This window comes from Acinonyx jubatus, chromosome D2 (genome assembly GCF_027475565.1).
Source record: "Acinonyx jubatus isolate Ajub_Pintada_27869175 chromosome D2, VMU_Ajub_asm_v1.0, whole genome shotgun sequence".
NCBI classification, from domain to species: domain Eukaryota; kingdom Metazoa; phylum Chordata; class Mammalia; order Carnivora; family Felidae; genus Acinonyx; species Acinonyx jubatus.
In genome coordinates, this window is record NC_069393.1 from 67,740,889 (window position 1) to 67,765,792 (window position 24,904).

At 44.0% G+C, this 24,904-nt stretch overlaps 2 protein-coding genes and 1 long non-coding RNA gene across 3 annotated transcripts in view; 1 reads left to right on the plus strand and 2 right to left on the minus strand.

Moving 5' to 3' along the window:
• LOC106984773 (uncharacterized) overlaps nucleotides 1-19,776 on the minus strand; it is a 33,183-nt gene extending 13,407 nt beyond the window's left edge. Inside the window, exons 1-2 of the long non-coding RNA XR_001431775.3 lie at nucleotides 17,189-19,776; nucleotides 16,021-16,167 (exon numbers count right to left, since the gene is read on the minus strand). This is a non-coding gene — a long non-coding RNA (uncharacterized LOC106984773). The remainder of the gene's footprint in view (nucleotides 1-16,020; nucleotides 16,168-17,188) is intronic.
• On the plus strand, nucleotides 301-18,891 carry TECTB (tectorin beta). The gene is made up of 11 exons (XM_015082969.3): nucleotides 301-579; nucleotides 733-895; nucleotides 1,595-1,785; nucleotides 2,976-3,118; nucleotides 3,224-3,296; nucleotides 8,480-8,583; nucleotides 8,704-8,787; nucleotides 12,921-13,083; nucleotides 14,592-14,664; nucleotides 15,856-15,888; nucleotides 17,031-18,891. The coding sequence occupies exons 2-11, from the start codon at nucleotides 820-822 to the stop codon at nucleotides 17,078-17,080; spliced, it is 990 nt and encodes a 329-aa protein (XP_014938455.1). The 5' UTR covers nucleotides 301-579; nucleotides 733-819; the 3' UTR covers nucleotides 17,081-18,891.
• Nucleotides 19,777-20,999: 1,223 nt separating the features above from the next.
• The window catches only part of LOC106984748 (guanylate cyclase 2G-like), a 43,775-nt gene continuing 39,870 nt past the window's right edge, over nucleotides 21,000-24,904 (minus strand). Inside the window, 3 exon segments of the mRNA XM_027063513.2 lie at nucleotides 21,000-21,736; nucleotides 23,061-23,152; nucleotides 24,398-24,496. Coding sequence (XP_026919314.2) covers nucleotides 21,632-21,736; nucleotides 23,061-23,152; nucleotides 24,398-24,496 — 296 coding nt within the window. The 3' untranslated portion in view covers nucleotides 21,000-21,631.

Below are 24,904 nucleotides of genomic sequence, written 5' to 3' on the forward strand. Positions count from 1 at the left end.
TATTAAAAAAATATTAGAGGGGGAAAAAACCCTTCACATGTTTGCGTTAACACAAACAACGTATTTTTGTTTGAGTAGCAGGTCTAACACAGCTGAACTTGGGTCCTCTTTAAAGTTGAGACAGCCTACATATAAAAACAAGAATGTAAGAAAGCAAGACGTTAAGAAAGAAAATTGTCACCTGGAACTGTACAGAAATCAGTTTGCCTCCAATCACAGTTATTTTTTGTATGAGGGGGAAAAATTCAACTTTTTATTCCAATCCTGGTTGAAGCAGTTTAAAAAAAAAAAAGTTTTCACAACTCTGTGAAGTAAAATAAATTAGATTCAAGCAGCTGTAACTGAGCTTCCTATCGGATTATTGTGCAAGGTTCCCTTTTATTTCCCTCCACAGTGGATAATGCGTGTTCATTGTGATTTATCTGGAGCCGGTTTCTTTTACACCCTCAGCTGATATAAAGTCGAGCTAGGACTGAAGCCGGAGATTTGGGGAGCATCTGGGAGACAGCCTCTACAGTCCAGAGAGAATGAAACAGTCAGAAACATAAGCAACCGCATGTGTCATTGACGTCCCTGGTGGTATGAGCCCCACTTTCTGCCTCTCAGCACAGACAAGGAACCATTAAGAAAGAGGGACAGAATTATTGATCTCTCTTGGAAATTTCCCCCAACGGTGCGTGCTGCTTGATTTTCACCCTTGATTTTAACTTCTCGCTCATGTTTCTGACCTAGAGTGATCGAGGCTCGGGCTCTGGCAGGACTGTGAACATTTGGCCAGCTTGGTTTGGCCGCCTGGCAGAGAGTGTGTTCTGAGAAGCAATGGTGATGAGGGCCTTTGTCCTGTTGGCTGTCTTTGCAGAAGCCTCTGCAAGATCTTGCACTCCGAATAAAGCAGGTATGCCCTGGTGCCCGTCCATCTTTCTGGAAAGTTTCCTGAAGCTTTTCTTTGCAAAGTTCAGAGCTCTGTGTTTATCTTGTTATCAAAATTCAATATCATGGTCAAGTAGAAGCTGTTAAGCACTCCGGTGCCAATGAGATTTTTCCCATAGGAAGTGAAAATGTATTGGATAAACATAGACTTTTTTAAAATTAGAGAATCCTAGATGGATGGATAGATGGATGAATGGATAGATGGATGGATGAGTAGATAGGTAGATAGATAGATAGGTAGATAGATGGATAGATATAAAATCACCACTGTTTTTCTGCTTTCTATTTGACTATTGAACTTCTGTGCTATAAAATAGTGTTTCATCATGTTATGCATGAAATGGACATTTTAAAAAATTTTAAGTTACATGCTCACTTTCATGGCCATGGAAATTTGTGTATATTTCTAAATTTATATATATTTCTAATCCATTCATTCTGGTTTCACAGATATATTCTTTAAAATAGATCAAAGCTTAAAAGGGGACTAATTTTGAGTCCCGAGGTTTTGGGAAAGCGTTCATCACAGCTCATGAAGGATAATGAGGAAAATGTGTCTAACCAACTCTTTTGCATGTTCATGTGTGGCTAGGACCTGCTGTTCTTTATGTAGATTGATATGATCACCGTATCTGATTTCAAACCATGTGTATCCTCTTTCTAGATGTCATTCTCGTGTTTTGTTATCCCAAAACCATCATCACCAAAATCCCCGAGTGTCCTTACGGCTGGGAAGTGCATCAGCTGGCGCTTGGTGGGCTGTGTTACAATGGGGTCCATGAAGGAGGTTACTATCAATTTGTGATCCCAGATTTGTCGCCTAAAAACAAGTCCTATTGTGGGACCCAGTCCGAGGTAAGTCCAGGCCACACAATAAAGAGTTGCTAAGAAAACTAGGCCCCCAAAATAAGATAAAGTTTATTCTCCTAATTTGTTGCCTGAGCAACGTAGGCAACCTTCTGTGAGTAGAACAGTGTACATTTCCTACGTCCACCCTGCTTTGAGTTCTGAGCATGTGCTCACACGGCGCCATCCTCCCTGGCCAGATGGTGAGGCATCCTCGGCCTGAGACTTTGAAGTGGTGATGAAAGAGAGTTAGAAGTGCATTTTAAAGAAGTAACCAAAGTGTAACACAGTTCATAGTTGGGTCTCATGAAGCACCTGGAGCAAGTAATCAGAGTTAAAAGGAACCACAGACCCCCTCTTGCCGAAAATCCTTAGATGATAGAGGAGACATTGGAAACCTCCCAATAAAGTCACTAGTTGAGGGCCACAGAACCAGTCGGGGCGTAGTCACGAAGGGAGACTGCGCCACTGCTGACCCCTAGCATTCCTACTGCCTTGACTGCACAAGATTGTACATAAATAAGGTCTCAGCAAATGAGAGCAAAGAGCACCCAGGGCCACTTCCTCTTCCTAAAGGCCCCACAAGGATTCAGGAATTCAGAGAGTCATGGGCATGATTAACAGAAACATCATGTCTTTGAGCATCCTGAATGAGCTAGAAATCATCAGCGTGGTCTTAGGCAGGTCACCTCTCACATGGATGTTCGAGAGCTATCCCAGCTTCAATATTCTGTGATCTTGGAGTTCAACAAGTCAGAGGAAAAAGTCGCAGAAATAGCACTTATTATTGGCAGAAGGAAAAAGCAACGCACGAGATAATAACGTTCTAGAAGTGGGAGATGAGTGAAGGCATTCATGCAAGATTACTTGGACGGGGGAAATGGATAAAAAGGTGATGCTGGGAAACAGAGATTCTTTGGCCAGTTCTTCTCGGTCAGAAGCCCAATGGCTATATGGGTTTCTTGTAAGTGTACAACATTCAACCCAGATTATTTTAAACAATTTTAGCTGAACGTATTCAAGAACTCTTTGCAAACATTATCAGTCAACCCACATCCAAAAGAGTAGGCACGGACGTCAATGACTGGCAGACACAGATATCTTCCTATTGGTCTGACCATCTTCTATCACTTTTTCCAGAACCCTCATTCTCATCATGGGGTCCAGGGCCACCCTAACTGCCTTCTTCCTTTCTCCAGTACAAGCCCCCGATCTATCACTTCTACAGCCACATCGTTTCCAACGACAGCACAGTAATCGTAAAGAACCAGCCCGTGAACTACTCCTTCTCCTGCACCTACCACTCCACCTACTTGGTGAACCAGGCTGCCTTTGACCAGAGGTAAGTCACTCCGAGAGTGGAGGGCTGGCTGCCTTGTGTGTGTTCTGCAGTCCCTGTCAATCAGGCATGTTTCAGTCCTTATGCAAAATTCTCTCCCCTTTTCAGAGTGGCCACTGTTCACGTGAAGAACGGGAGCATGGGCACATTTGAAAGCCAATTGTCTCTCAACTTCTACACTGTAAGTGGTCTCCAGGTTCTCATTAGTGCCCTGTGGCCTTTCCAGGAGATGACAGGATAATTCCTCCAAGTTTGCTTTTCCTTAAGCTCTATGCAGAACCCCGTTCTTGAATTGAAATGAAGAGACAAGCTTTGGTCTAGTTCTAAATCTCTTCAAAGACTAGATGCCACAGAAAGGTAGATTCATAGCCTGGATAGAGGAGCTGAGAGAGGTGCCATAGAGCTATAAAGTTACCCTTCCCAGATTTTGAGAAAACTGAGGCAAGAGAAATCCCGTGAGTGGCCAAAGGTCAATAGGCAGTAAGTCAGCCAACATCTAACCCTTAGGCAAGATTAGTTTCCACCGCAATCCACTCCAGAGATTTATATTAGCATCCAGCTCTTGTTAAAGCATTTGGCACAGAGTAGTGACCTTTCTACCCGGGACAGGGCTAAGGAGAGAGGATGGGGTTGCCCTCCGATGCCTAGTTCTTTGGTATCCAAAGCCCTTCGGATAGTGGGCTTCCTCTTGGTCTAATTTGGGCACACTGCCTATGTTGACATTGAAGTTCAAGGCATAATTTGGTCTCTCAAAATAAAACTAAATATGCAGTGGCCATTAGCCCAGCTGCCCTCCTGTTTAGAAGGGGTGTTTTGTTTTTTAAACCTGTAGCTTCCAATGAGGAAGCATACTTATAGTGACACTCCAGCTGGCTGGAGGAAGATGCAGGCAGAAATAGAAACTTTTACATACAACATCAGAACTGGGAGATATCTTTAGAAGCCATCACGCCCAATCCATTCATTTCACAAAGGAAATGACTCTATTACCTGGAACTCCACTGACCTTGAACTCTTTGAACTTGTTTTACCGCCTGCCTGGAAGCCACCAATCCAGCTGAACTCAGAAGGTGAGAGATCCTCTAGGAGGGATCCTAGAGTCACTTGGCCCATTTTACAGATAGAGATCTGAAGCCCAGAAGGAAGAAATGATGTGCCCACAATCCCGCAGGTACGTCAGAGCAGTGCCCAGTCTAGCATACGGATCTCTCTTAGCACTGCTTTCTGAGGCTTACTTCCTATGAAGGGGATGGAACTTAAGTTTCATGACCTCTCTCTTGCACTGGCTTCCTTTAAGGACCTGGGCCTCATTTCATATGCAAAATTTTGATTCCTTTTATTAGAAAGGACTCTCTAAATTATATAAGCTTTGAGGTCCCAAAGAACCTAGATCTGCCCCTGACAACAAACCACTAGTGGTTAAGTCCCGAAAAAAGAAATCCCATTAGCCCCTGGACCTATAATCAGGAGAGTTAATGCAGTGTGGACTGGCAGGGGCATGAAAAGGTAGCAACAACATTGAGTAACTGATGAAGGTTGTCCAGAGAGAAAAACAGGCTTACTCATCAACAACAGTCTCAGGGGGTATCATGGTGACAGGCTGTCTTTCCTACTGAGTCCCTGTCCTGATGTGCATGATTATTACTTTAACCAGATAAAATTATAGATATGATCCTACAAAGATTTTATGAAATTAGCAATAGAAAGGCACCAGGATTATCAAAAATCATCTCTCACCATCAACCATGTTAGGCTGTTTCAGACATAAAAATTCAATTTTAGAACTGGAAGGAACCTATACTTTTTTAAGAAAAAAAAAAAAAATTAAATGTCATATCCTCATCATCACCCAGACCATACTCTGGGCTGGATAGACAGACATAACAGGACATTTCCTTGAGCTGTTCTAGAAGTGAAGCTAAGGCATCTCCTGGGACCCATTAAGACCTTTATAGGACAAACGGATCTCAGCAAAGAGGGAGTCAGATGTTGCAACAGAAACTTTTGTACTGATTAGTATTCCTACCATAGTCTGGGTTTCCTATGCCTGACCCATGCGGCTGGTATTTTTCTTCTCCTCCCTTCTTCCGCTTTGAGAGCATTCTTGTGTGTTTCTGAAGCAACAGCTGCTCCCTGCATACATTTCCATTAAATTACCAGAGACTGAGCTGTGCCCTAGATTGCACAAAGGATCAATGCACCGCCAATTGCTTAGGATTCCAAGGGCTCTAAATGCTGGGCTCCAAAACCACCAGTTCTACTCAACATGCTTCCTCTCTTCTCTCTCTACCCCCTCCCACTCACTCCTGCCAACAGGCCATAGTTGGTGTTCTCAGTGAGAAGTTATTTTGGCCCCCAATTCAAAATAAAGGAAGGTAGTCAGCTTGCAGAAGTAGACTACCACTGTGCTTAAGAAAATAGTCTGTCATTGACCCACTGGTTTAAAGTCTAGTTCTACCATTTATTAGTTGTGTGACCTTGGGTAAGTTAGTGAACCTCTTTTAGGCCTTCATCTATGCCTTTGCTAAATAAAACTAATAATAGCACTTACCCCATATGTCTATTATGAGGATTAAATAAAATTATTCTTATGAAGCACTTACCATAGTACCTGACACAAGGTAGGTGCCTGTGAAAGTAGCCAACTGGGGCTACTTTCATGATTGGGGCCTGGGACCCCATTTAAAGTGGAAACTCTGAGAGCTCCTAGCACCGGCAGTTGCCATTTGAGTGTTGTTGCCTTTATGCTGTCAATGTCAGTATGGGGCTAGGTTGACTTATTCGATCGAAATAGTATTGACCTTTCTTCCTAGTTAGACAGAGACCAGTAAAAAGGCATGGGATGGAACAAGTGCAAGCCATAGAGGTCAAATTCATAGACTTCCAAAGTCAGAACAATCTTAAGAGATGATCAACCTTGGCTTTGCACCCAAAGTCCAAAGCCCTCCTGCAAGATTGCTAAGGGGTGGGCTCCCCACCTCTTTCAGGGACAAGGGCAAGTTGACCCTTCCCATTTTAGATCAGCATTTTAGATATGACATCCTGAACTACAGTCCATTGCTTGTGGTTCTGTCTTCTGAAATAATTCTGAGTCGTGATGTTGCCGACGGCCCTTCAACTCTCTTAGGCTTGCCTACCCCAATATCTCTCCACCATTGGTGCTCTACCATCCTCTTCCTCCTTCTCTAAGAACGATCCACTTGGCCACTGCCCTTATTAAAAAGTGGAGCCCGGAATTGAAATCTTATATTCTAGACCTTTTCTGACCTATGCAGGGCACAGCGGGTCAGAGGTGACCTTCTCAGTTCTGAAAGATTCTAGGAACATGGTCTGGGATATTAGCTTTGCACAGTTTCCTTTCATTTCTATCTCACACTGAGCTTGTAAGCAACAGCAACTCTCAGCTCTTGCCCACGAGAACTGCCATTAAGCCAGATGTACCCATCCTAACCGTGTCAATAGCCAGTTGTGACTCAACCTTTCTGCCAAGTGAAAGGACCGGAGGGCATGATTTTTCAAGGTGTTCTTCCATCCTGTTCAGCGAATGGGTAATTTATGTGGTGTTTCTGTGCTTCCAGGAATGCCAGAACATACAGTCTGAGTATTATAGGATGAAGCTATCTGGAAATAGGTCCCTAACTCATGTTCTAAAGAAAGTAGGAGGAGATCACACTGATAATAGCCTCAGCTGTAGGGTGAGAAGTGGAGAAACTGACCATTAAAAGTGCTTTGTTTCAGAAATGGAATTAATGATGCAGATTCTTTTCTCCACTTTGTAACAGAAACACACTAGCTCCTCTGCAAGTAGAGGCATTATTCCAATACCCTGATACCCTGGGATGATCACTGGGAGATGGGGTGGGAGAAGCACCAGTGGCTACATTGGGACTTCACTGTGGTCCCCAGGTTAGGTCCAACATTTGTAAACAGTCTCTTGAAACATGACAGACCCCAGAAACTAACAATAAACGGGAACGGTCATTGTCAATCTGCCACTTTACCTGCATATTATGCTGGTAAATCACTTATGATTAAGAATGTTATTGTTTAATTATTGCAACCATCTGAGTGGTGCAGGGGGTTGACTGAAAGAAAAGAACTGACTTCTAGGTGACTGAGTCAGGGAGCCCTAGCTGGACCTGAAATCAGTTAAAAATGAAGGACCCCTGGAAGATGAATCTAAGACCTCTCAGCAAATGCCCTAAATTTGACCCTTAGCGGGTTAGAGTCCATTTTAACTATATCCTTGCTGCCACTATTTACCTCCAAGTCCATGAAAATCAATCTTTTAACTAGTATCCTGGCTTAGGCTTTATACTTCTATTACATAAAATCACCATCATAAAAATATTTCTGCAAGGCTGATGAAGGCACAGGACGTTCCCATTTTGCAGATGGGGAAACTGAGGCCCAAAAGCCTGATTTGCCTGTAAGTTAGTAGTGGGCACTAGAATTAGCCCAGGATCCTTGTGCTTCTGTCAGAAGGCTTTTGTCTCTGGAGGCTAAACTCAGAGAGTAGTTAAAGGTTGCTACTAAAGTTGAATGAAACCAGGGCAATGAATGGAGAAGTCAGTCTCCTTTGGGTAAGTCATTTGGACACCCTACTATTTTTCTTAACTCACCCAGAACTGCCTGAGGAAGTGATAACCACACACACACACACACACACACACACACACACACACACATATAGTTTTTCTATATAAGGTATTATATTCTATTCTAGCATATTATGTAATTTACTTACCTGCTGTCTATTGTCTGCATCCCTTGCTAGAAAGTCAGGTGGTTAGAGACAGAGATCTTTGCTTTGTTCTCAGATACATCTCTATGAAAGACTATCCCAATATGGAGAGCAGCGCCTGACACTTAGTAGGTAATCAGTAGGTTGTTGTTATCGCCGCTGTTGTTAATTGTACTGGAATCAGATCATATGCTTTCTGACCCACGCTAGAATCTGCTCGGGTAGATAGTCAAGGTGAGCGAGAGCAAAGTGGGGTTGCATGTGTTTCATCCCTATTCGCGTGGGTGATTAAGTAAAGCTCAGTGCTTCAGCATTCTTGGATTCTACCTTTTTTCCATCAGCCAAATCTTGTTCCTCATCAGCACAGATGAGACATACAGTATGTGTTGTCTCATTGTGACCAGCAAATCCAGAGATGTGATAGCCTCATCCTTTCTAAGATGGTACCAGCATCCTAGGAGGTACACCTTCTCTAGTCCTGGAGGGTCTCTCTGTGGTCTCATGTGCCTGTGCCTTTTGGGGAATTCCCACCCCTACTCCGCCCCAATTCATCTGTTCCTGTCATGCTCAATTGCTCAGTCTGAGAGGTTGTAATGCCCCGTGTCAATTTCCTTCTAAAGAATGCCAAGTTCTCCACTAAGAAGGAAGCCCCTTTTGTCCTGGAGACATCTGAAATCGGTTCAGATCTGTTTGCGGGAGTAGAAGCCAAGGGGTTGAGCATTAGGTAAGTATATTTCCTCCATGTTTATATTTTTAAATACAAAGAAAAGAAAAAAGATCAGCCAAGATGTTTCTAGGCATACAATTCTCTGGTTCAGAGGGATGCCTTTTATTTCATTTCCAGGTTTAAAGTGGTTTTGAATAGCTGCTGGGCCACACCATCGGCTGATTTCATGTATCCTTTGCAATGGCAGCTGATCAATAAGGGGTGAGTACCACTCCCTTGAGCACAGTGCCGAGAAGGGCACCAGGTAGACCCAAGGCTACTTTGGCTTGGAATAGCTGGGGAGGTAAAGGGGGAGCTTCTTAGGGTCACATTAGTGACACCTTGTGTTTCCGCACTGAGTATTGATGCTAGCAAACTTTTATATAGTGCTTTCTGGGTACCAGGTACTGTTCTGAGAGCTTTATTATGTATTAACTCATTTGCCTTGCAAGAGGTAGTGGTTATTACCTACCATTCCCATTGTTCTGGTGAGAAAACTGAGTCACAGGAGGTGTTAAGTAATATAAGTTATATAACATAGTGTGTGTGTGTGAGTGTGTGTGTGTGTGTCTATTGCAAAGTGGGTTCAAATCCAATTAGTCTGACACCAGAACCCTGGTGAGGACTCAATTTAGATAATCCATGCAAAAAATTTAGCATGTAATACCTAGTCAGTATCCAATCAATTTAAATAATATTGTCGATTTTTATTATTAATTCAGTAGATAATGAAGAGTTCTTAACATTTTTGAGTAGAGGACAAATTATGGGAATTGTACAATAGAAAGATGATTCTGGAAGTCATCCACAGGATGGTTTAGCAGGACATGGGAGGTAGAAAGACCATATTAGAGGCCGTGGCCCAAACTGAGGCATAGCCAAGTGAATAGAAAGGTCATCCAAAGGAGGGAGAAGTGATCAAAATTTAGCAACCAATTGGATATGGGGTGGAGAGAAGGACGGGGCAAAAAGCCTGAGAAATATGGGACATCAAACCTCTGGGTTGTGAATGTGAGGAATGTTTGCTGTTGGTTGCTAGGGAAGAAGATTTCTGGCTAAGGGTGTTCGATTCTCCTTGACTTCAGGGATGTCATGTTGAGCTTGAGATGGTAATTGTCTAGAAACACTTAAAATTGTAGCTTTGAAAAACAGAGGACAGATGGAGCTAGACTAGAGATGTGGGCAACAGCCACACAAAGAACAGTAAATACAGAAGAGACCGTTCCCCAAACCCAAGCAGGCAGGCACGTCCATGTTGTTGCTGGAACCCATCTGAGCTAAGTCAATATTGGGGCCCCGGACAAAAATAATTAGACAACAAGGGTGGAGCCACCGTACCTTGGGCCTTTATTTATTTTTACTTACCTAAAAATTATACAGCACTTACAACAGACCAAACATGTTCTAGATAGGTGCTCTATAAATATTAATTTAGTTAAATTTCATCAGTGGCGCCCGGGTGGCTCAGTCAGTGAAGCAACTCTTGATCTCAGCTCAGGTCATGGTATCACGGTTCTGAGATCCAGCCCTGTGTCGGGCTCTGCATTGGGTGTGGAGCCTGCTTGAAATTCTCTTTCTCCCTCTCTTTTTTCCCTCCCCCAACTCTCTCTCTTTCTCCCTCTCTCTAAAAGTATATAATTAATCTCATCAGCGCCCCCCCCCAATAGTAGGGGGAGTATAATATAGTAGGTAGTATATAGTAGATAGTATAATAAGCACTATATTACAGATGAGAAGTATCAGCGACAGAGACGGCTTCAGAAACTTGCCTAAGTCCAGAGTCACTAAGGGAACAGATGATCTGGGCTTCAAACTCACGCAGCATTATTTCCTGAGCAGTGTAGGTAGGACAGGCCAGCAGAATCACATCTACACAACCCAGAAATCTTCCTGCAGAGATGGGAGCTTAATTTGGATGTCACACCTGTCACTGAATGATTCATTTAGGTTCTGTGGACAATGGTGTAATCAGATGATTTCAGGGAGATTGTGAAATAAATTCTTGGCCTACAGGGACCTGAAATTATGATCAGGCACTGAAACCTCTCTCAGGCAATGGCCACACGGGGGTAAAGGTTTCTGGCATACCATGGAAACATCTCCCTGCAGATCATTCTGGTACTGCGACTCCCAGCTAACAATGGGTAAAATAGCAGGAAAAAAGGAAGGCTTGTGCCCTTGTGGTAGTCTATACCGGCAGTGCTCAGACTGTGTGTGCACGGGAATTACACACCCTGGGTGCCTGTTACACATGCAGGCACATAGTTCACCTACCCCGTCAGAGGGTTCCTGGGCAAACCCTGGGAACCTGCATGTAAGCAGAGTCCAACTGAAGAAGCCCTAATCTAGTTCCATATTCTGCTTGGCTGAAATGACCCCTTGAGGTTGGAGATACTGGCACAAAAAAAACAGTGCCAAGGGGAGGAATGAGAAAGTCCACTCCCATAATCTCCCAGATGCTTTAGGTTTCCACTGGGCCCTTTTAGAGGAAAACCCAGTTTTCAAGAGCGCCCGGAGAGATTAGAAGAGATATATTATTGGGAATTTTGATCCTATGTGGGGAAGGGGGCTCCTGTGGTGATGTTGTCACAGCTTCCCTTGGGCGTCCTGTCTTCCCAAGATGTCTGTCACAGAGGGGCAGGTGCCACAGCCAATGCCAAGAGGCGGCAGAGCCAAGACATCTAAGCTTGCCCAGGACTTGCCTCCTCTCCACCCCCAACAAAGCTCTGCTTACATTGTTTTCCACTGGCATGGTGTCACTCCAGCTGCAAAGAGCTATTTTAAGGACTCACGTCTTGAGTTCGTACAAGGATCTCAGGTTTATTGAACAAATGATCCTTCAAGGTCTTGTTTCACAACTCGGAAAATGCCTCCAGCTGTCATGACTCAGAGGTCACCACAAACACGGCCCGGCTTCTGACCCCTGGTCCAGATATGAGGCACACTGTCACTTCTCATCTTAATCACTAACTCACGGAGTTGACATTCCTTCAGTCTTACCTCTAATTTGCCCCCTGATGTCTGGTTTGGATGGAATGGATGGAGGAGGGCATATCTCGAAGGCTCTGAGGTAGCTGGGTGGACCTCTGGTATATGTACACTGAGTTGGATTGACAATGGAGTCAGAGAGATGTTCTGGGAAAGGCATTAACTTTGGGGTCCACTGTGGTGTTTATCCACTGGTCTTAAGCTTTTGGGCCCATAGACCATTTTCCACAGAGGACAGACTCTGGTGTTCCTTGTCACCTAAAGACAACAATTCCCAAAGCTCATGCGGGCCTCACTGTATATTCCCAAGAATGACTGTGTCTGTTCCCAACACTTTGTTGAACGTCTGGCACTTAAATGGGGAAGCAGCATCTGTTCGATAAGTGAAAAAGCAATTTTGCTTAAACCAAGTACAGTCTCAATACCATTGACATTTTGGGCTGGATCATTCTTTGTTGGGCGGGGTGCTGTCCTGTGCATTGTACAATGATGTGCAGTGTCGCTGGCCTCTACTTACTACATGTGTACCACCGTCTCCCTATCATGACAACCACAATGTTAAATGTCTTCAGAGCGCAAAATGGCCCCCCAGTGAGAGTCATTGACTTTTGGGCAATGTGAAAAATGCCCATCTGTGTCATTATTGTTTCTTCTATTGCAATGATTATCTTTGGGACTTTGGAATTTCCCAAATATTACATTTTCATGCAGAGAGTTTGGAAAATATATAAAGATATAAGAAGAAAGCAAAACCTGTCCCTAATTCTACCACTCCATTATAGCCAGTGTTAATATTTAGATGGTATCCTTCCAGTCATTTTTTTTCCTATGCCAATATCAGAAACATGACCAAATTCTTACAAAGGTAACGATATAATGCAGAATTTAAATAATATAACATAAATTCAAATTCCCAGTGGCAAACCCTCACAATGTACACAGAGCAGTATGTTGGGTATGACTTGGCTTAGGTGGCTATGGCAGTACTTTGGGAATACTCTTCTCAGCACCAGTGTCTTTATCTTGTACATATACTGGGAGTCTGTACATGTCCCAGTCCTTCAGTCGACTTCATCTCTCAAGGATTTCCCTTCTTGGGGACAGAGGTATGGTGACTTACCAGGTGTGCAGCTTCTCACTACTCTCCACCCCTATGGAATGAGGACCAGCACACCCATCCCATAGCTCCTCAACTTGACCTCATATTATGAGGGTAAGGAAGGTGCTGCCAGTCAAAGAGCTTTGTGAGGATAACGTACTGTATAGAAGCTCAAGGGAGTGTTGCTGTTGTCTGTGAATTTACCTCAGAAGACTTTGCTGGAGTTCATGAGGTAATTTTTTCTCTCCCCCTGTCCCATCTGCTCCAGCTGCCCCACAGATGAAACAGTCCTTGTACATGAGAATGGGAAAGATCACAGAGCCACCTTCCAATTCAACGCTTTCCGGTTCCAGAACATCCCCAAACTCTCCAAGGTTTGGTTACACTGTGAGACATTCATCTGTGACAGTGAGAAGCTCTCCTGCCCAGTGGTGAGCCACCTCTCTCCAGAAAGAGATGTGACCAGAGGTGGGGGTGGGGGCGGAATTTGAGAAGTTGTATTTTTAGCTGGGAATCGTAACCAGACCAATGTACGCGTGTGCTGAGAGCATTCTGGAAGAAAGGGCACTGGGTATGGGGGCAGACCTTCCGGCTCTGTCTGCCTTGCCACCAACAAGCTACATGGTCTAGCATATGTTAATCTCTGGAGCCTGGTTTTCTCATCTTTAAAGACAGTGGTGATAAGTCATGGTGGCCCTTCCCTCTTCAGAGAGCTGTGTTAGGGAAAATGAGTACAACGACAGACATGGAAATACCTTGAGACGGTTAAAAGCACAAGGAAAATTCAAAACCTAGGCGGTAGCAGTAGGCACTGGATGGAAGTCAAAAGGTGGGTATTTTTAGCTCTTGCCTGGCCAGCCTAATGGTCCATCTCTGGGACTTGAACTAGAGAGATACTGCAGAAATTCCCGACACGCATCACAGCTGAACTGACCTTGGGAGAGGAAGGGCCTGGTGGTGACGCCCCTGCTTCACAGCCACGTTCAGTGCAGCCCATGCCGGGGGTCAGCTTTCCCCTCTGCATCACCCACCAAGGAGCTGCTGCAGAATCCATCAACACGCATAGCAAGTTCAGCTGGGAGACACTCTACCGCTGCTGCCAGGTGTGAACCTGGTCCTTAGATCAGTTGGTCCACAGTGTGGTCCGCGGCAGCCTCAGCGTCACCTGGGAGCTTGTTAGGGAGGCAAATTCTCACGTCCCTCAGACCGCCTAATTCAGAAACACTGGGTGGGCCTAGAAACCTGTGCTTTAACAGACCATTCTGAGGCATGCTCAGGTTTGAGAACCACTGTCTTAGACCTAAAAGTGCTAAATCACAGAGTGTTGCCTGCTCTGGTCTATTTGGATAAGAGACCCCAGTCAGGAGGAACACAGAGTTTCTAAAGAGGACAACCTGCTCATGTAGCCTGTAGTAAGCAACCAAAATAAGATTATGATCTCTATTTCTACTGATTTGCTTGGCTAGAAAATGGTCAGGTAGGAATACAAATAAAAGGGAGGGAGCAGAGAGATGCTTTACAGTTAAGGAAAGCGTAATTATTGCTACTATATTTTAAAAAGAGAAGAAAATGAATCAGAACACATTTGCAAGTGTCCAATGACAGTAACCGCGGGTAAAAGCCTTGCTTACCAAAACAAACAGTGCCAATCCCTCCCACACCCAACAACCTCTCCCAGAGGGATTTCTTCCAGCCTGAAGAGTTAATAAAGAAAAGCTTTGCCCTCTTCTCAAGTTAGAGAAGGGACTCTGGCTCTGGGTTGTAAGTAAATACATAAGCGGACAGATAAGGTAACTAACACCTGTTGGCTGGGGAATTTTGACTATCAGGTTTGTGACTTCTGTTTTTAATCTCTTGTCTTTCTCTCTTTTCTCTCCTGTGTTCGTTTCTCGGGCCCCCTTCTCCACGCCCCTCCCCTCTGCTGCTCCTGGGTCTCCAGACTTGTGACAAACGGAAGCGACTCCTTCGGGACCAGACAGGGGGCGTCCTCGTAGTGGAGCTCTCCCTCCGTAGTAAGCTTCTCTGTTTTCCGAATGGTTGAGTTCACTCTGGGCTGCGTCCACAGGCACAGCCGGTTTGAGCATTTTCACTGAATTGCCAAACCAGTTGTGCCTGTAGACACTACCTGCACCTGCAACTCACGGCTTCCCAGCTGGGGGGCCGGGAAGCTGTAGCTCATGCCAAACCAAGAAGTTGAGGCTTGTGAACGACCCAGAAACGTTCTATCTGCAGCCTAAATTCCAATGCCCGCAAGGAATCAGGAAATTCTGAGCTTCCGGGCAGAGCATGTGGTCGACAATGATAATACACGATGAAATGTACCGGGGACATCTAGCTCAAGTCGACAAAACTTCATAGAGCAGTCAGTGCTGACCCTGGGCAGGGCTGGGCGCCGGGGTTTCAGAATTAAAGGAGACCCACATGGCCCTTGTCTTCAAGGACTTACATCTAGCAAGGAGAGAGTTGCTAAATGCCAAGGGAAAGGCAGATGACTGTCAATGGGGCTGGATGAGGCAGGGTGCCATGGGAGTTCACAGCAAGGGGATTCACCCCCGTCCAGGGCCGGGGAAGACCTCCGTCAGTAATCCTTCAGGACAACCTGAAGAGTGGTATGACGTGAATGGTGAGCAGGGCCTGCGGGAAGGCTGGGGCCTCTAGTAGCTCCATACCTTGGAGGACAGTTGCTAAACTACGGCCAGGGACCCAATCCAGGCTGCTGCCTGATGTTTTAGGGCCTACGAGCCATGGCCTTCTTATAGGGTTGGAAACAAATCAAAAGAATGACGTTTCGTGTCACGTATACATGACAAAAAATCAAATTTCAGTTTTCTATCAAGTTTTATGGGAACACAGCCACGTGGGTTCATATCGGTATTGTCTCCAGGTGCTTTCATGCTCTAACGGCAGCATCAGGTGGTTGCAATAGGGTCCATACGGCCCCTAGCTGGAATATTTACTCTCTGGTCCCTTCCAGAAAGTTCATCAACTCCTGCCTGAGAAAGCCAAGGAGAAAATGATTTTCTTCTCCTTTCAAAGAAGCTTTTATGAAACCCACTATAAACTTTGATCCTAAAGGCAATGGGAGTCTGCTGGTTTAATCAGGGGGAGATGTGGTCAGGTTTGTACTTAAGAAGCATCGCTCTGAGGCTCCTTCCATGACCTTTCCTTAAATCTTCAGTATTCTCTCTCTTTACTCATTACAGGCAGGGGATTCCCCAGTCTCTATAGCTTCTCAGGTAAGGAAAAGAGGCACTTCTGGGAAACGTCATGGGGTAATGCCTTTACAACGTAGACGTGTGTTTTAAAAGAGGCTCACCTTTGGCCCCAACAAAACCTTCAGGACTTGAAACTTGCTGTTTAAAACACACCTGAATGGGACAGAGGGGGATGGAGGTAGATGTCTCTCCAGCCGGCCCCAGAGCTCTGCAGGCAGGGTGGGGCTGGGGCTAAATCGGACGAGGCAGAATTGGACCCCGCTTCTCAGCACAACATCACCAGGGGCTTTGCTTGGGTTCCTGCATTTAGAGAAGGTGGTTTTCAATGATCTGTTTTTTGCACAAATATTTCTGAGTCCCTGCTGTGACTCTGCCCCTCATTAACTGAATGACCGTGGGCAATGAAGTCACCCTTCCCCTCCCCAGTTTCCTCTTTGAAGTTGGGCTAACAATTGCTCCTATCATACATAGCTGCTGTGTGGATTAAATGTTACAGCTACGGGCGCCAGTGCCCAGCATACGGCAAACATCCAGTAAAGATCAGCCGTGATTACTCCTCCAGGCAGTGGTGCTCCTGCAGAGAGAGATGGGCAAAGCCCCTGCCCTTCCCACTAGTGGGACACGTCGGGGTGGGGGTAGAGGAGTGATTTAGATAGCAGCCAGGGAAGCATCTCGGAAGAAGAAACGTTTCAGCTAAGACCCAAGATCTCACCCGAATGATGAGAAGGAGAACAACTATGTGAGGAGATGGGGTAAGACGGTTCTATTTATTAACAAACTCACAGATGTAGACTTTGCTCTCACGATTACAGGAAATCATGTAAACCAACTTTTTGAGACTCTAATTCCAGATCCTCATTTTTGAGGAAGTTCTACAGTGAAAGCCCTATGGTGAAATGTGCTGTCACTGTGTTATCCATGTTCAGAGTCCCATCTGTCAGAGGTCCGTTACCCAGGTCAATCTGCCGGGCTCCTTGCACTGACAAAACCAAGCTCCGGAAACCCCAAAAGATAAACAAAACTGATTTTGTATAAAATGTGCAGCGGTCTATGTAAACCTACTTAATGCCCCCGAGTTGCCTCTTCTGTTGAGTTCACTCTTTGTTGCCACCGTCCTTGCTACATGTAAACTGTTTGTGTCTGCTTTCCTATCTGGTTCCCAGATGTCCTCTATCACCTCATCGTGATGCTGGGGATTTGTGCCGTGTTGTAGGGGATCGCCAAGCAGGCAGTGGCATCTCCTCCACCCAACATCATCTCCTGTGTTGATGACAAACTCCCATTTATTGTGCTGCCAACAAGAACACACAGAAGAACATACCATTGAGGAGCGGAGAATAGCGCTTTGCCAATTACGTGTTCCAAAGATTTTTGCGCCTTTCAGTGATTGTCTTTGGTGCCCTCCTTCCTCTTGTGACTTCCTGTGGCTCTGAGATCCTACAGTCTCTCTCTGGCAGCTGGCCGAGAAGTCTCCTTTCCCCAGGCTCAAGTCAGGGCTGCAGTGGACTCCTTTGAAAGCCATTCTAATTTTAAAACACTAGCACACCCAACCAAGTGCAGCTGAACATTTTGACGAGAATGTAGGGCATAACCACCAAGTCAGTGCTAAGTACAGAATGCACAGGAATAGCCAATTTTGCCAAGAGGGCGCCTTTGTCCCTGATGTTGTGCAATGCTTATTTAAGAACCAGGGCTGAGCCACCAGGCAGGGGGTTCCAATCTTTCAAATGATGATATGTGGGAATCAGAGTGGAATATAATAGTTTTGCTTAAACCTGAGTATTATAAAAGAAAATAATTCCTGAGAGGCCCCCAGTGCTAACCTAATTTGTTTTTATTATAGTGTTTCTTCAATATGTATAAACATTATAGAGGTATTAACTGACTCATTTTTATATTTGATTGATTTCTAAAATCAAAAGAAAATTACAGATGAAAAAGGAATAAAGCTACAAAAAGAATGAAACTCACATCAACATAAATTTAACCTCCTACTGTGGCACTGCCTAAATGAAACCTGCTGCTGGCAACATGACTCTGGAGTGACATCGGTGACAAGGTCTCTGGAGTTCCCAATCCTACCGTATACCTTGTGATGCTCGATGCTCTCACTATTTGTTTTCTACTTGATTTAAGAAAGCATCAGTACCAAATGGACTGACTTCATTTAGCCTTTACTTTAACAGTGAAGCAGGTATCTGTCTTTGTCTCATTAACTTCTGATCATTAGAATGGAACCCACACACACACACACACACACACACACACACACACACAAGTCAGAAACACACATGCAAAAACAGCCCGTGGAATCGCGTGGTGCTGCACCCTGATAATACTGCCACCCCAGTGATCCAGAAGACGTTGATTTTAATGATGTACATGGTCAACAGGATAAGAAAAGTAAATGAACCAATCCTCATAGAGAACTGGCAAATCCTTAGAAGCTAGAATGTGCTAGAAAAAGCCAGAGCTCTACTTTTTCTTCCTTCGTCTTGTACAGACTTAATTAGTGGCCTTATAATTTGAAAACACATCAGTTTGTATCTCCATGTTTAATGTATTTGAGAAGTTTTGAGATCTGTAGTTTGTTGGGGCTTTTACAACCGTGTTAAGAAACTGAGAAATGCAGCTAGTTCCCAAATTTCTGATCACAGGGAGTAAATGTTTATTTAGCAACAGACTAGATTCAAGTGACTCAAGGAAGCTTAAACTGGTCTCAAAGCTGGAGTTCCAACTAGTTTGGGATCTCTTCTTCCTGTAAACTCAGAATTTTTATAGTCAGGAAGGACAAAAGACATATTTTATTGGTTCTAGTCAAAAACTCTTAAATAGCATAGAGACATTATCATATATCTTTGGCCGTCAGAGTAAAACAATGCTGTATTAGTTTTGCTTTATTTTATCATATTGTTTAATGATCTTGTATCTCCACCTGGTGCTATGGAATAAATAAAATGCCTTAAAATAATTAAACTACGGCTACAGCTTACAGTGTTAATATGTCATATTGATAGCCAACTCCTCGACCCTCCCAGAGGTTCCTACAACTAGAACTTATTAGACTCACATACATACCACCGACTTTCCATCATTCTACCCTATATTTACTTTCCAAAACTTCCAGCATTCAGTTTCTGATGCAAGGAGGCAAAGCCATCTGTATGCTCTCCACGTCTCTAATGCCCTAACGTCAATCACCAACAACCAAAAATGTTTCAATCTCAGGTTAACTAAAGTCCTTCGTATCTTCTAACTTCTCTCTCAAGGAATTAAGAGAAAACACTCAATCTGTTATAAATTCTTGTGAGTGTCAAACATAAGATATATTTATAGAACAAATAAAGAGTATATTTTCCCTTAGGTATCGTTGGTTGACATAGAAAAAACATCGGATGTAGATTTTAGGAAATTAATCTTATCAAATTCCTGCTTATGATCCTTAAAGACTCTCCTTCTCTCTCAAAGCTTGAGTAATATAAAGAAAAAATAGACAGACATGCATATATACATATACACATATATACTGAATATACACACATGAATCTTTACCTATTGATCAACCAAAAGAGACAGATTTAGACAGACATTCATGTGTGTATACATGTACATGTGTGTGCACATGTGAATGTATGTGGATGCACATGTGTAGATATATGTATTATGTGTTTGTATGAGCGTAGATGCCAAATGTTTATAATGTTCCATGAAAAAGACAGAAGTAACAAAGTCTTTATTGTATAAACATTACTTGGGTCAGCAGGTGGGCTAGAGCTGGAAGGGAACAAACACACACACTACATACAAATACAAAGCTGGGATAATATTAGACAATCCTTATGTCCCACCCTACCCCTACATCTGTGTATCATTTTCTAATGCTTTTTAAATGCAACAACATTGGACTTCTTAGTTCCCTATACTTTGGTATATACCTGTATTAGTCCTTAATATAACAGTACTAAAACTTGTGTCACCTCTCTTCAACTAAACTGAGAGCTAAAGATCAAGGAAAGTGTCATATCCTCATCTCCCCTCCACCCCCTCACCCCACCCCAGCCACCATATGGTACCTGGCAAAGAGTAAGTGCTATAAAAATGCTCTTTGAATAAATGAAATGTCATATTGATGGATAGATGGATAGATGGATGGATGGATGGGGAATGGGCTATTTCTCTGAAAGACCTCATAGCAGAGGTTGTTCTATTCCCTTCCATGGTAGAACAAAGCGTTTGGAATCCAGAAGCCCTGCTCCCAAATAAGGGAAGAAGTCCTGAAGGATGAGAAGACAAATATTGGTCCATTGTCACTATGCTGAGGTAGCAAGGGAAGCTCCCCTGTCACCTTCAGATAAATGCCTTCTTTTGACTAATACTTTCAATCTTGGATGAAGGGCCTAGAGAGAGGAGCAGATCTCACCACAATAAAAAATGGGATCATGTTAGAGAGAATGGAATCTGTGAAAGTCCTAGAGCTCAGTCGCCTCTCTCTGGGCAGAAGCAAAGTCCTGCCAATGGAAGCACAGAGTAGTTCCATGAAGATGGGACTGTTTGTAAAGCATTTCCCTTGGCCCCTATTTAGTGTCTCTCTTCCTAAAAAAGGCAAGAATTCCACCAAACTTTTTGTAAAATGTGTTATTAATGGCTCTAAACTCACCAAAAAGTAGCTTATTTTCCTATACAGAGGTCAAAAATATCCCTACAAAGGCAGCTCACAGGTCACGTACAAAAGAAAACATTCCCAGTCTCATTGATTCTCACTTTTCCAGTCATGAGAAATTCACCAGGAAAAGGTCTCAAACACAATATATCATCTGAAGCACTCTCCCATATTTAAGAGCAGCCACAAGGAAGAAAAACTGGATGTGAGGAGTTGCAAGGGATCAAAAAAACAAACAAACAAAAAGGACTGTAAGTTCATTAGTGGTTCAGTAAGTCTACTACAAGAAACCACTTGACAGGCATGATGAAATCCTGTTCTTTATGTAAAGGGGAAAATGTGTATTGCAGAATGGATGGGTTCATCTTTGTCTATCAGAGATTGAAAAAAAATAGCAATTCATAAGTGAATGAAAAATTCCACTTAAAATTCAAGCCTTGATTGGAAGAAAAGCCTATCTTTACTCCTTCGCTTTGGATAGGAAAGAAATTAAGCAATAAATTGAGAATGGGACATTTCCATTTGAAAGCTGCTGTGCTCACAGAAAATCAGAGCTCAGGACCAGGCTTTCCAGGGACTGACTGCCAAGATCTGGCGTACCTGGAATGGCCTGATCCTGTTGGATTTCAGTGGTTGTTCGCACCTTAGCTAGAGCTTTATCCCCCCCCCCCAAACATTCCTGAGATGCCTTCTGATAACCAAGGGTTAGAGATCAGCCCCTTGCAAAGGAAGGCAGCACAGGGTGGGGCCAACAGCCCTAGGTTTTGTTCTAGCTTTCCTCTCTCTCCGAATGAAATTGGGTTCACTGCAAATTCACAAGCTAATAGGCCGGAAATATCTGGCAGCCAGGATAAGTTCACTGGCAGGTCTGGGAGCAACAGCCCAGCCCTGGTCGCCCAGAAAATGAGTTCACTATATCCAGCTCTTCGAACTCCTCATTTGGTCTAGGCCACAGAACTCTAGGGCAGGAAGGGGAGGCCAGCTAGATGGCTCCCCCTACTGGCTCCCCCAGATCTACACCTCCTGAATGGGATATTCAATGCATCTCACAGAATGGTCCTCAGACTTTCATGGGACCCCATAAACATCTTTAAAGAAAATAGCTCAGAAGATCTCTGGGACTTTAGCTTCCTCTTCCATAAATTGAGGGAGTGGAATAGTAAAGCCTTCCTTGCCTTTCAACCAGAAAGTTGTTTGTTCTCCTTTGCCCTGTGGGAGGCAGAAGAGAGTGCTGGTGAATCACTCAGGTGGAAAGGCTGCCTGTGAAGTGTGAGCTCTGGGCAGACAACTTGGTGTCCCTTGCTTATTTACTGAAAATGTTGTTCTTAGCCAAAACTGCATGTAGACAGGAGCTGCCTCAGTGAAGGAAAGGCCTCTTTATAGATGAAACCTTGATTTCCTTGGGCTTTGCCGATAAGCCTAAAGGGATAGTCAGCAATGCTCTAGGAGGTGAGGGCCAGTCAAGGCTGAATTTCCCTGCAATTTCCCTGAATATCTTTTAAAAACAATAATAAAATTAAAAAAATAAAAAATAAAAAAAAATAATAAAAATAACAATAAAATCTATTGAGCTCTTATGATCAGCAGAGCACCAGGTGAAGCATCTCATATACGTGTCCACATTTAACCCCCGCCTCTCCCCTTTGAGGACAACTTTGTCACCATTCGCATTTGACTGGCAATAAAATCAAGCCCACAAATCAGACAACCAGTGAATAGTAGGACACAACTCAAAGGGAGGTCTATACTGCCGCCTTCTAGAAAAATCTGCCTCTTACCTGAAGTCTATTGATCAAGTACAGCGTGTGAGGTTCAGGCTCAGCAAACTGGGGAATTGTTGCCATCCTCTTCCCTTTCACTTCTTCCCAGGAACCCCCATACCCACCCAAACACCTAACATCATAGTAACCACCCACCACTTCCACCAGGAACATCTCCAAGATGTTCTTCAGAACATCTCAAGAGGAGCATCCGTTTCCCACCCCACGAAAGGCCGGTGTTATAGGGAAAGTTGAGATGCATCATGGTGTGTTTCAGACAGACTGGACAGAGGAGAAGGCAGAGGGGAAGGGAAAAGGTATTTAAATGAACTGAGAGGAGGTCCTGGTGCCCCCAAACCAATGGGCCTCTGTCTCCTCTATCTGGGCCCTTTTGAATCAGAAGGGACATAGGAGGCAATGTGGGCATGATAATTTCTGAGCTCATCCTTGCTGTTGCTTTGTGAAAGAATAGATTGGTGTATTCAAGCAGAAGCCAGGAGACCATTTGTGGCCAAGAGAAAGGAGGCATCCCCTAGGGGATTGGTCTAGGTAGGAGCTAAGGTGTTTTCTGTCTTAGATTCCATGTTTGACCATTTGAGAGAAGCATACAGTCTTCTCTGAGGGAAGAAGACCTGGCGGTCACAAGAGCCTCCACATAGACCTTGGCAGTCTCCACACACCACAATGCAAAGACACACTCATCCCATCAACTTTCTCAACATCTCCATCACCGACACAAATGGGGCAGGCAGGGTGCACTAAGTTGGTTTTACCTTGACTGGGATGGTGCCTCTCTTTTGCAAATCGTACCCTCCCAATGCCAGCAGGCTGGATGCAGTGCTCTGAGAGACATGAATCCGGAGAGCTGCCATAAACCAGTTATTGCCTAGTTATTACCTTGGTTGTGGCTTCCATCTCGGGGTCAGGGGGCAGGGCTGCTGTGGAGAGGGAATGCTGCATTGCTCATGCTCTTAGGCTGCTAGTACCTCTTAGGAAAGCAAATCACAGACAACCTCTCTGAAGTCTGGGAGTCTTGCGGTGGGACACCCCCAAACATTGCAGACATTGTTCAGACATTGTTAGTGTTGCTCAAGCTTTAACAGGTTCAGTTTAGAAACAGTAGGCATAACTGACTCCATATGCAAGCTGGTACTCCCCATGGATGGAGGTCCACTGGGCTCCTCAGGTTCCTGAGGATACCAGAGTTGGTGGTACCAGAGCTGGGACACATCACTGAAAACATGTTCACAACCAGCCCTGCAACCAGAATCAGGCTTGGAGCCTACATTTGGGGCTCCCACTTTCAACATTTACTCTTAAAATCTTGACTTACAAGTTCAAGGAGAGGTTTAAACCAGTGTTTGAGACTTGGCTGATTAGCTTAAACAATGCAGTAATCAGAAGAGAAAATATTTTTGTATGTTTTTACATATTGTGGAAAATTTACAAATTCAAAACAATGTTAACCTAAACATTGTGAAACTTAAATCCCTAAGTAATTATTTTTTCTAGCTGATAAACAGCTCATAAATAGCATATATTGTCTAGCAATAGCAAAATAATATGATATCCCCTGGAGTTCCTGACCACAGATAATTCTGCACCACCAAAACCATATTCTACATCAGGGATGGGAAAATTACCACCCTCCAGCCAAATCCAGCCCACCACTTGTGTTTACAAATAAAGTTTTATTGGAATATGGCCTTACCCATCATTCGTATGTTATGAATGGCTGCTTTCACACTACAACAGTAGTTAAGTAACAGAGACTATGGCCCATAAACCCTAAAATAGTTACTGTCTGGCCCTGTATGGGAAAAGCTTGCCAACTTCTGCTCTTCCTTTAAATGATCTTACTATATGTGTCCTTGACTGTTTAGAATTGAAAATCTTGGAAGGAAGTCATATGTGTTCTCATAGCAAGCACTATGCAAAACCCTGCCTACAAAGTTTGTGATCAATGTTGTCTGAGGTGATGATCTTATCCTCCAAACAGAAAATAGTAGACAAAATGAAAATGGGTCTTCTAAAAACACCCTCTGGTTAAAGATAGGAGACTAGAGGGACAGTGATCTTGTACTTGCAAAGTTCTGCAAACAGTACCCACGCAAACTGCTGCTTTCCATTCTGGATGCCATGTTCACAGTGTCTCCGAACAGACAGTACCTGGGCATGGTGATTCCCACCACACCAGCCACTACAGGACCTACGAAGAGAAGAACAGAAGGGCATAGCCAACCTGCATTTCCCAAGGGCTGGACTCGTGATACACATTAAGTCAACAAAGGCAATTCAACAAATACTCAAGTGCCTAGGCAAAGGTTGGCAATAGATCTTAGGGTCTGCATAGAGGCAACCTACAGAACCCACAGACTTTTGGTGGAAAACGACATAATCAATTATAAATTTTTTTTTAATCCTTACTTATTTTTGAGAGTCAGAGACAGAGAGAACGTGTGAGCAGGGGAGGAGCAGAGAGAGAGAGACAGAATGCGAAGCAGGCTCCAGACTCTGAGCCATCAGCACAGAGCCCGATGTGGGGCTCGAACCCATGAACCATGAGATCAAGATCCAAGCCAAAGTCAGACGCTCAACCGACTGAGCCACTCAGGCG

Bases quoted from the DNA above. Each gene is read 5' to 3' on its own strand.
- TECTB (XM_015082969.3), top strand. From the start codon at position 820: ATGGTGATGAGGGCCTTTGTCCTGTTGGCTGTCTTTGCAGAAGCCTCT. The intron at 3,297-8,479 runs GTAAGTGGTCTC...TTCCTTCTAAAG, and splicing joins TGTCTCTCAACTTCTACACT to AATGCCAAGTTCTCCACTAA. The intron at 8,788-12,920 runs GTGAGTACCACT...CATCTGCTCCAG, and splicing joins TGGCAGCTGATCAATAAGGG to CTGCCCCACAGATGAAACAG.